The 11,082-nt window shown below is 41.1% G+C and overlaps 1 protein-coding gene and 1 long non-coding RNA gene across 3 annotated transcripts; one reads left to right on the top strand and one right to left on the bottom strand.

The window, feature by feature from the left end:
* Positions 1-39: 39 nt before the first annotated feature.
* Positions 40-1,427, top strand: LOC148374184 (uncharacterized). The gene is made up of 2 exons (XR_015850226.1): positions 40-153; positions 402-1,427. It is a non-coding gene; the product is annotated as an uncharacterized LOC148374184 (long non-coding RNA).
* napsa (napsin A aspartic peptidase) lies at positions 116-7,092 on the bottom strand. 2 transcript variants are annotated; one of them, XM_088333378.1, is made up of 10 exons: positions 7,044-7,092; positions 6,893-6,966; positions 6,636-6,789; positions 4,189-4,312; positions 2,684-2,802; positions 2,362-2,561; positions 1,506-1,628; positions 1,263-1,407; positions 1,091-1,189; positions 116-1,019 (listed from the first exon to the last, which is right to left on the bottom strand). In XM_088333378.1, exons 2-10 carry the CDS (start codon positions 6,958-6,960, stop codon positions 858-860), a joined length of 1,194 nt encoding a protein of 397 aa, XP_088189504.1. In that variant the 5' UTR covers positions 6,961-6,966; positions 7,044-7,092; the 3' UTR covers positions 116-857. The 2 variants fall into 2 exon arrangements, with proteins under 2 accessions (XP_088189504.1, XP_088189497.1); XM_088333371.1 differs by having other exon boundaries at positions 118-1,019; positions 6,893-7,076.
* Positions 7,093-11,082: the final 3,990 nt, after the last annotated feature.

Raw genomic sequence — 11,082 nt, forward strand, 5'->3', positions numbered from 1 at the left:
CTTTTGGTTCGAAAGCAAAACCCAAAATAAGATTTAACTTTTCCGTGTTAGGACATACCAGGGTGCCCTGCGACTCATAGGGTGTCCCCTGTTCGAAGATAGCCTGGCTGGGCTCCAGCATCCCCGCAACATTAGTAAGGATGAGCAGGGCAGGTAATGGATGGATATACCAGGGGTCAGTAACAGGCGGTTCTGGAACTGTATGTGGCTCCCTGGTGCTTGATGTTTGACAATGGAAAATAATATAATTTCTGCAGGAGGACAAACATGACACAAACTTTTTTAACGTTTTGAATTTATTATATACACCCCCACAATCATAGGTCTTGCCTTCCCTCTAGGCTTCTCTTAAGCGTTTAATGTTTTTGCGGCTTCAAACAAGTGTTTTCTTTGTTTTTCAGGTCCAATATGGCCCTTGCAGTTTACAGAGCCAATCCCTAGCTGCGAGCAGACAATGTTCTCGCCTTTTACCCTTAATACAGCCTTATGTCTGAGAAGTGCTTCACTTTGACATATCAATGAATTAGACAAATATTTTTTAAATGCGCTTTATTAGTTAACATCTCTTAAGAGTTGAAAAAATTCTCGAGCTGTGTTTTTTTTTTCAGTACCTTTATCTTATGGTGAAATATTTTCACTACTTTACATTTACATTTTCTGAAAAGCAGTTATATCATTTGGCTAATGTCCTTTGGCGTGTTTTCCAAAAATGCGTTTTCACACAAGTCAGAATTAACCGTAACTCTTGATTTGCGTGTACACAAATGTACACAGTGCAACAGTAATATACCATAGTGTGGTAATTATATTTAAGTGCAATTATTTTTATTGAGGAAAAAAAGCATCTTTGAGTAGTTCTATCTGGCTGGAGCAAAGCCTACACGATCAGCATTCCTGTCAAAGACAGTGTAGTACTTCCTGATGAAGACGTCTCCCAGGATCCAAAGTGGTCCAGCAGGAGGCGGAATGTCCATGGCCATGAACCCTGAGAGGCAGATGGAGGTCCCCATCTGAGATTCCTGCGTGCGATTGGCAAAGGGTGTTAAGTTTAAGAGAGAAAAAATATTCAGCGAATACACAGAAATAATACCATCATGACATAATCCTCCCCAGTGAGGTTAAACATCTTCCCTCCAATGTTAAGAGAAATGACAGGAAGAGAGTCTATCTTCTTGCAGTCGATAAGGTACTACAGAGGGGGAAATGTGGACTCAGTCAAAAAACACAACTTTGGATGAACTGCTACTTTTGAAGAACCGTACCTCTCCCATCAGCAGGGGCAGCGCTCCGATGGCTTTGTGCAGCGCTCTGATTTCCTCCACCGGACCGACCATCAGCGATGTCCCGGTGTCAACGATTGCCTGGCAGCCTTCTTTGCAAAGGGACAGCTGCTTACCCACGTCAACTCTAGATCAACGAAAGCAAAAGGACAAAAAAAAGCCTCAAAGGGTCCCTTATTGACCAGTGCTGAACCACCCTTGAAATAATGTCAGGATTGTTCTCACTCGTTTATCTTAATCTGCCAGTAAGCCTTGCGTGTGACGTTGACATAGTGCAGGTCCCCAGTGTAATACTGTGGATCAGATCCACCCAGCATCAGCTCTCCTCCCACTGCTGCTGCCGGGTCTCTGAGTGCCAGACAAAAATTTGATACAGGGTTTAATTTTAGCTGTTTCTATACTTTGCGGATTTTCATCATGCATTGTGTTCTGCAGCAGACAACACACAGCAAAAGCCATCAGAGGGGTAGGCGCCGGGGCGATGTGTGCGTATTGGGTGGGCATGACTCTCCGTGTGCGTGACTGTGATAGGTTGGCGTATGCTGTCAATCAAACAGCTGTGCCGGCGCACAAGTCAGTCGGCTACATAACATCTCTCACAAGCCACCCCTGGTGAGCCTGTATCTCACCACAGCCAGATCCATTACCCGTAAAACAGATGACCTGGAGCTACACCTCTTTGGAAACAGCTATATCAATGGCAGTTTTATTTTAATCATCACGATGTCCTGGCTCAATACAAGGATCCCAGATACTTGCGTGAAACTGGCTGAAAGCTCTCTTCATCCTTTCTTGCGCTGAAAGGAAAAGCCCTCCAATTTCATTGTACTATTGTATAATGACAATAAAGACCATTTTTTTCACTGCAATTGTGTGTTCTGTATTTTTATTTGCAGATCGATAGTTGGTTATTTTGTTAGTTGTACATTTCCTATGTTACTAATATCAAATAAATAAATGGTTCTACTTCTCGAGTTTTGACTAGCATAGGACTTTTTTGAAAGGCAACTCCTGCGAAAAACAACGTATTACAGTACACTACTTCAAAAAGAGGTCATTCGACTTCATTGACATTTTTTACCTGCTTATGTAAAACGAGAAAACATTTTCCGCCAGCATTTTGGCCGCCATGGCGGTATCAAACAGTGGGGTGACGTTGGCGACAGATATCGAGGGATAGGCCATCCCGAGGACACCATCAAAGCGGGCAACTGCAAACGTAATGCCTGGCTGCTTGACTGCTTCCCCAAACTGCTGTCCTGGTACAGACAATCCTGCTATCTAAAAAAAAAGCATCGCAAACGGAAAGAGAAGGCCTTTATCCGAAACAATAGAGACAGCACGACTGACAAGATGGTGGAATGTCTGCAAATAAAGGAGTTACGTAGGAGCTTAAAACTCACTGTGACTGTGTCCTCACTGATGAAACCGGACAAGCTGCCTCTGCCATATCTGATGGAAAATTCAGTTCCGTTCCGAATATAGGTACTCGACATTTTTGAGTTGTAGCGACGATGAAACCCTGTGTGCAAAAAAACAAACAGTCGTTGCTAAATAGTAACAAAAACGTTTTAAACGTTTGTCCCTATTACTCGGGTTTCTCCAGAAACCTGAGGTTATGTTAAATTTGGTGAAATCATGTTACGTAATTATGCACACAAACAAGTAAGGCTGGAATTGTAGCTCATTGCTTGAATAGCACCGTTCAGATAAAAACTGGAAAAACACAAATTAAAAATAGACATTAATCCAAAAAAAACAAAACTCAAAATTTGTGGGAAATGTTTGTCCCTTTATTTTACATCGTGTGGTTTCAAATGGGTGTTCAGTTTTCATTCAACTTGGGTTTTCATGCATTTTCGTTTCAATAAATGCGGTCATGTAAAAATGCAAATTCCAGCAATAACTTTAATTGAGCACTCGGCCCTATCGTGTTCATCTAGCTCAGTGGTCCCCAAACTACGGCCCGAGGGCCACCTCCACATTTGAGCAGGCTGCCCGAACAATACCAGAGAACAATTTGCCGAACTTTTTTCAACCTAAAAACGACTGCAAGGTTTGGGTGCATGTTTTTGGTTTTTAGACTACCAGTGATATAGTTGACATATGAAAAGGCATTGGGTTTTATCTCATTGTCACAGTTTTGTTGTGCATTTCACATGTTACAATGACTATAATTGTTACTGGGACAATAATTGTCCTAAGTGTGGATTCCACTGTGTAAAAGAAATTTCAACATTGGTATGGTAGTATGGCACTAAATATTACACACTGTCCATTTAATAGATGTCATCAACATTTCAAAACTACATTGTGTATTTCCTTATTGGTTGAACCCAGTGTCCTTAAATTTAGATTCAGGGAGCAATGACAATAATTTTTACTGTGAAAGTAATTGTCATTGGTACATGTGAAAACACACAATTACATTAACACTCATCACTGGTATCGTGACTAAAAATAGTGTGACACAAAATCTACTGCCTTTTCACAAGTTATCTATACCACTCGTGGTCCAGTGCTCTGACAACGAAGCTGTTAAGACCGTGCACGGTACTAAAGAAAATGTATGTTCCATGAGGTTTTTTTCTGTGAAGAACCCACAGAGTGTTATTTGGGTATTATTTATTTCCGAAAAAGTGTATTTTATTTTCAGACTTTTGTTCTGTGATTCATTTATTTCACCATTTATTATTTATTTCATGACTTTTGTTCGATGAAGAATTATTTAAATGTGGCTTTCTGAAAAACAATATATTTTCTACATTTAGGCACTCCTTCAATCGTCACACTTTTTCGGTTACAATCTTACCCCAGCGCCTCATTAGAAAAGGGAAAATGACGTGGCCCTCACAGGAAAAAGTTTGGGGACCCCTGCTCTAGATTTTCACCGAGTGTGGACACTCACAGCAGGCGACATCGAGGAACGAGCAGTGAATGGAGGGAACCCACAGGTTGGATGAGCCGGTGTCGAACAGCACAGTAAAGTTCTGAGGAGGGGACCCGATACTGATAGCGCCAAAGTACTGTGCCTTCAAAACATAACACATCACAAGAATGAGTTTAATCTTGAGTAGGCAAATATTTTGCTGCTGTTTTTGTACCTGTTTTTTTCACATTGGAAAAAATGCAAAGCTAGATAGGTTAATGTTTGATGTTGGCCCAAGTGGCGACATTGGTATTGTTTTCGAAGATCACATAATATTAGTGGGGACAAAACCTCGATTGCTCAATATTAGTGGGGTCACATCCCTTCCGTCCATGCCAAAACAACGCCCTTGATTGTTGCCATGATCAAAACAGATAATCATGAACGGTGCAGCGCTGTGCAAAACTATTTGTCCCCTTTCTAAATTCCGTGTTGGTTTTTTTTGCATATTTATCACTCTAAAGCACAGGTGTCAAACCGGCGGCCCTCGGGCCAGATCAGGCCCGCTAAGGGATTGAATCCGGCCCGCTGTACAACACTCAGAGAAGCGCAAGAGAAAAACAAGCTGCAGGTTGAAATAGGTCAACTTGATGTTGCCAAAGCCAGGTGCCTCTCACAAAGACACTGTACTTGTATTTCTTTCTCTCTCTCTCTCTTCCACCTCTTTTCTCCCACTCTGTCTCTTTCACTCTCTGTGTTTGTCTTTTTCTCTTCCTTTGTTGCTCTTTGTCTCTTTCTCTCTGTGTCTTTTAACCTCTTTTGCTCTAACTTCCTTTTTTCCTTTTCTCTTTCTCTCTTCATACCCTTCGCGCTTTCTTTTCTCTTTTCTCTCCTTCTGTCTTTCTATTTCTCTTTGGATTTCTTTCTTCCTCTCCCTTTCTTTTCCCCCCTCTCTCTTTTTCTTTCTCTGTCCCGCCCTCTCTCCTTTTCTCTCTCTCTTTCTCTTATTTCTTTATTTCTCTTTTTCTTTCTCTTGAATCTACTAGTCCGGCCCCCGACAGAATGTTGGTTCTATGGTGTGGCCCCCGAGTTAAAATGAGTTTGACACGCCTGCTCTAAAGGGTCTTAAAACATCACACCAATTTTATCACACTCAGACAACCAAAAGAAATACAAAACGCTGTGCCGTTTTTACGCCAGATGTAACGGGCTGCACACCTTCCAAAAGGTTCAACTTTTGACTCATCGGTCACCAAAGGTCTTGAGTATAATCACGATATTTTTTGGTAAATGTGAGACAACTCTTTGTGTTCTTTTTTGACAGCAATGGTTTCCTTAGTTAACCCAATTGAAAAAATAACATGGTGGTGGCACTGTGATGGTCTGGGGCTGCTTTGCTGCTTCATGACCAGGACAAGTTTCTGTGGTTAATGTAATAATGGTTATTGTGGTGTTAACCAGTAGATCCTGACAGAGAACGTCCGCCAATCAGTTCGTGCCCTATAACTCAAACTCTCTTGGATCATGCAGCAGGACAACACACCAGAAAGTCCATCCCTGGATGGCTCAAAAACAAAACACAATGAAGGTTCTGGAGTGATTAAGTTTAAGTCTGGATTTAAATCAAATCAAAACTTTAAACAGGCAGTTTATGCAAGAAAACCCTCCAATATGGCAGATTTGAAACAATTTTGTAAAGAAGAGTGGGCCAAAATTCCTCCATAGGATTGTTCAAGACTCATTGCAAATTACCCAAACGTTTGATTTCTGTTATCGCTGCCAAAGGTGGCCTAACTCGCTATTAAGTTCGGGGCCAATTACTTATTAACATAAGGGCACATAGGTTTTGATTTTTCTTGTGCCTTAAAGCCCCAATGTGAAATAATTGACCACTAGATGGCACTGTGATGTCTTCGTGCAATCACGGACCAGTGCCACATAGCACAGAGTGGCGGCATCCTACCGGACAAACATGGTGGCGACCTAAGTGTGGAAAAACAATTATGTTTTTTTAAAAATTCATATTGATATGAAAGTTTGTGTGTTTTTGCATAGTCTTCAAATATGCGGGTTTTTTTTTACTGAATGAACGTTTTTTTTGTACCACTAGGAGACCCTATATATTACTCACTGTCCCTTTAATAGATGGAATCAACATTTCAAAACTGCATTTCCTGTGTTGTCTCTGTGTGATATTAAAACATGTTTGGTGAGCGGAAATCTTCGTGAGTGATACATATGCAAAAAACACTGAATTCGGGAAGGGGTAATATAAATTAGTCACCGGACTGAATGCTTATGTAATCACAATTTTGGCCTTTTATTTTTGCATACAGATGGCGTGAGGCAGTATGTCATGTTACATTTTTACCTTCGGCAGTCCGGGTAGGACTGCAACGGGTGTGGCAACAATCCTTACTTGCAATGAATTGAGAGTTGAAAAACAAGCGTGCAACAGTGATGTGGAGTAGGCCATTGGCACTCACATCCATGAAGTTTGTCAGTCTCTCAACGGGTACTTTTGGGGAGGGGGCACTGTCCGGAGACCCGCTCGACTTGGCCAAAGCCCGAATTTGATCCAGGCTCATCCCGTTATCGCTAATGATACGGCGGAGGCTTCTGGTCTTCTGAAGAGGGACCCTGAAGACAACAACAGTCAGACTTCCTCGTTTTGGATTCCGGGTTTTAAACATTTCGCAAACATTTGCAGACTTCAGCGAGCAAAACATATTCTGAATCATACCTTATAATTGCAGTGCTGTGCGCCACGAGCAATACCACGACTAAGTAGAAAATTTCCATAATTGTCATTTCTTGCTAAGAACAAAAATGATATTATTAGTGATTCACACAAATCAATCTTTAAACGTTACAAATGCTTAATTATAAACCACCTAACGCCGCGCTCAAAAATGGAGCTTCGGCATTGTCCGTATCAACTTGGTCAATTTTGAACGACGCCCCTATTGGATGAAACCAACAAGATCTGTTCCTATTGGTTGAACCCCGTGTCAATCGATTAGTATAACACAACTACACTAACTGGTCACGAGTGCCTCTAAACTAGAAGTGATAAGGCACGCAACTCAGCAGAAGAAATTGAAAAAAGTGAAACGCTGACAAAAGAGCACTTACAATATTTCAAGCCCACCAGACATTTTCATCTGCCAGGGGTATAAAGATCTCTCCAAAGCCACGTTGGCTACTTTTTATATCGATGATCCATACTTATCTACTTCAGCCAATTTCTCCCCTTATGATCAATTATGAGCAACAAGAGTATTAGTATGGATGTTAAGAGGGGACTGTATGAGAGTGTGCATTGTGCCGACTGTGTTGTATGGTGCAGACTTTGAGCCTGAACGCAGATTTGAGAAGGAAATTAAATGTTTTTGAGATTAAGTGTTTGGGGAGTATTATTTTCTTTGTTTTTGTATGTGTTTGTCGTGCTGTCGGTCACCCCTTTCGAGGGACATGACCAGGGTAGATAGATTAAATTATCAATTATTGCAGTCCTGATTGTTAAGCAATAATAAACCGTACAAACACACTGCGAAGCCTATTTACTCAGAGTAAGACCGACTATTTAATTAAAGTACAAGTAGTTGGTGATCCCTGCATGGCACTGTTTCCTGTCGCACCTCCCGGTTCTCATGGCTCAGCTGCAGGATCGTCAGCTAGGAACCACCAATCATCAATGTTTCGTTCCTTTCACCACTAGAACGTCTCCTGGTGGAGGAGCAGTGACAGGGAAATCTCCCTGCCACCCCTGCAGCTGATAGATGTCTTCTCCCCTCGATTGTTTTGGGGTTTTAGGTGTTCTTTTCCCAGATACTGCCCTTTCTCCTCAGGCAAAGCCAAAAGCTGCATTTTAAGCCTCCTCTGCCAGGTCTTTTATGGCCCTTTTCAATTTCCCACCTGTCACTCCTGTATCCTTCAGGAGGCGTGTGGCTGACTGCCCCATGTAGCCTCGGAAGCCGACCTCCACTAGGTAGATTGACGTTTTCCACCTAGCTTCCCGGCACTTGGCAGCCAGCTCCGAGTACTTGGCTTTCTTATGCTTGGAGGCAGCCTCGATTTCCCCTTCTGATGGCACTGTGAGTTTGATGAGGTGCACCACTATTGCCTTGGAAGAGAAGTATTATAGATCTCTTTTGGGAATTGGAGCTGCTTTTTGAGATTGACTCTTATGTTCCACTCCCGATCAGTAGAGAAGGGCCTTTGTGTCTCTCTCAACCTGGGAGCCCCCTTACAACGTTGGTGTGGCCCCCTTGCAGGTAAATTCTTGCTATCCCATCCGCGCACCTCCAGCACCTCAGCCAGTTTCCCCAGGACTTGATCGTGTTGCCATCTATAGCTGACCTAGGAAAGTGCGATCTTGCAGCCTAACAACATATGCTGGAGGCTTACATTGTTAGTATCGCAGAGTAAGCAGAATTCCTGATTCGCGAACCACTGTGATGGTTGCGTTGACAGGGGATTATGTCGTACATTGCACGAATGAGGAAGCTTATTCTTGCCTGTGGCCTTTTTTCACAGGTCGGATCAGACCAGTTGATTTTCCGGTTGACAACTCCTTCCAAAGTTGGCCAGCTTCCTTGTCGGCTCTGTGACACGGCCTTGATGTAGTAGCACTACTCTTCTATCCTTGACACCATGTAGAATTAAAACAGATCACTTCTGTGAAAAATTTTATTCACCCAATAACACACATTTATTTCAGCATATTTCTTATTTATTTGCCCATTTGTAGTACATTTAGTGTTGCTTATTATACGTAGCAAAATACATGTGTTTAAAAAAAAAAAAAAATCCATACAAGGATTGTTACGGCATACTCCATTTAAAAGATCAAAAAACGTATGCAATGCGGGAAAATCGTTTAAGTAGAATGTTCACAGGAGAGGTAAGATTAAGCCTGAAAATCCAGCCCGGTCGACCTAGCCTAAGTGTATTAAAGCCCAAACCAGCCCGAGCCTGACCAACTAACTGGATTTGCAGGACCGAGCCCAAGGCAAATCTGAAATTTCATATTTATTTTGTGAGGAGAGGTGATTTAAGATCACAAGTTGAAGACAGACTTTCTCAAGGATATCCATGTTAAACAAGACTGTATGAACATTTACATTACTTGTATTTCTCTGTCTGTGGGAGTTATATTAACCGACAATTTCCCATCATTGACTGAATATATGTTTTTTGTACAAAATTGATCTTTTACCGCGGTCAACATTACTGACGGCCCACATATTATTATCTTATGAGAGAGACAGTAAAAATTCAGGGCCATAACTAGCGCCAATGACGGACTTTGGACACGGCTGGCCTACTGCATTAGAATAAAAAGGCCAATATAATAAATTAAATTATGCAGACCCCAAAATTGATCAATTGTCACCATAATTCCCAGTTGTTGCACTTTTTCAGTAATTGCGATTGTAGTATATTGTCATGAATTTCAAAGGTCTATATTTCGGGATATTTAGTTTTCCTTTTTATGTTCCATTTAGAATTCATTTGACAAAAAAGTGGCCTGTGAAAGTATCTTACTTCATTTGCTAATGTGACATTTCAACAACATGTCATGGCCAGCATGGTCGCATTGGTGACCGGTCTGCCCCGCCCCCTGGGCACCAGCTGAAGCAGATCAGCTAATTGCGTGTGTGCTACTTAAGGTTGGGTTGTGGGTATTGCGGGTGATGGTTCATTACACATTTTCCGTTCTGTTATGCCCTGTCCGGTCCTGTTTAGTTTGAGTCGGAGGAAACCTGTACCTGCCTATTCTGAGTGTAAGAATGTTTTTGTTCTGTTTTGTCCCGGAGTTTTGGACGACTTTTATTTTGTTAAATAAAAGTTATGATTGTCACCGCAAATGAGTTCTCCCTCTCTGGCCCGGTCTCGCTCGTGACACAACATTAAGCCTCTTTCAGGATTTTTCCAATTTTTATAAACAATATTGCCAAGTTTTTAATTTGAATTTCTGCATAGCTTGACGTAATCTCCATGCACAATAGAAAATGTGCTTCTTTGGATTATAACTTAGTACATCATTAAATTAAGTAATATCTGCTACATTTAAAATCCAACCACTAAATAAATGTAGAAAAAAACTGTCACTGCTGATGTTTTGCAACAATGAGATTTGATTCTGGTTTGGAAACACATTTAGCGCATGTGCAGGACATTTCTGAGGTCATAAGATCAAACATTCCTGTGTGGAGTTTGCATGTTCTCCCCGTGCTTTCGTGTGTTTTCCTCCGGGCACTTTAAGTTTTGTATTTGCGGACCCCTGCTCTAGAGGAAAGTTGGAGTTAAGTGCTGTCGCTCAAAACACATATTTTAAACTAAATACCTTATGGCTGGCTCTGAATTTATTTTGTCTGTATATTTCGATTTGTATGGTGTCATTTGTGTTAAGACGAGCCTGTGCAGTGACCTTAGAGAGGCAGTTTTGTTTTGATTCTTGTTATTTAGTAACTAAATAAATCTTGGTTGTGATGGACGTTCTGAGTTTGCATTATGGAGTATTGATTCCCCCAAACTTATTTGTAAGAACTAGAATGTAATAGTTAAATTGGTGAAAGTAAACAACGTAGCTCAACTCAAAGGGTAACATTAAATAGCATGAGAGCAATTCAAATCTTTTTACTTGAGCCTGATCAATTCAGTTCACACATTTTAAATTTGTTTATGGAACGGTTACACATAAGTATAAATTGTTAGTTTTATGTACATTAGCTGAGTGGAATGATAATTCTAACTTTATTTATCCAAGTTACCATGACCATGAAGATTTAATTTCATATTCCTTAAACAGCTCAACTAAAACAACTAAAAGTATTTAAGTTAATAAACTTAAATGGTTCATGGCAATCGGTTTCCTCAAATGGTTTCAGTTCAACTTACTTATCAGGTTTAACAGTGTGAAACAAT

Source organism: Urocampus carinirostris, chromosome 1 (assembly GCF_059441175.1).
Source record: "Urocampus carinirostris isolate Australia breed hairy pipefish chromosome 1, RoL_Ucar_1.0, whole genome shotgun sequence".
In the NCBI taxonomy this organism is placed as follows: Eukaryota; Metazoa; Chordata; class Actinopteri; order Syngnathiformes; family Syngnathidae; genus Urocampus; species Urocampus carinirostris.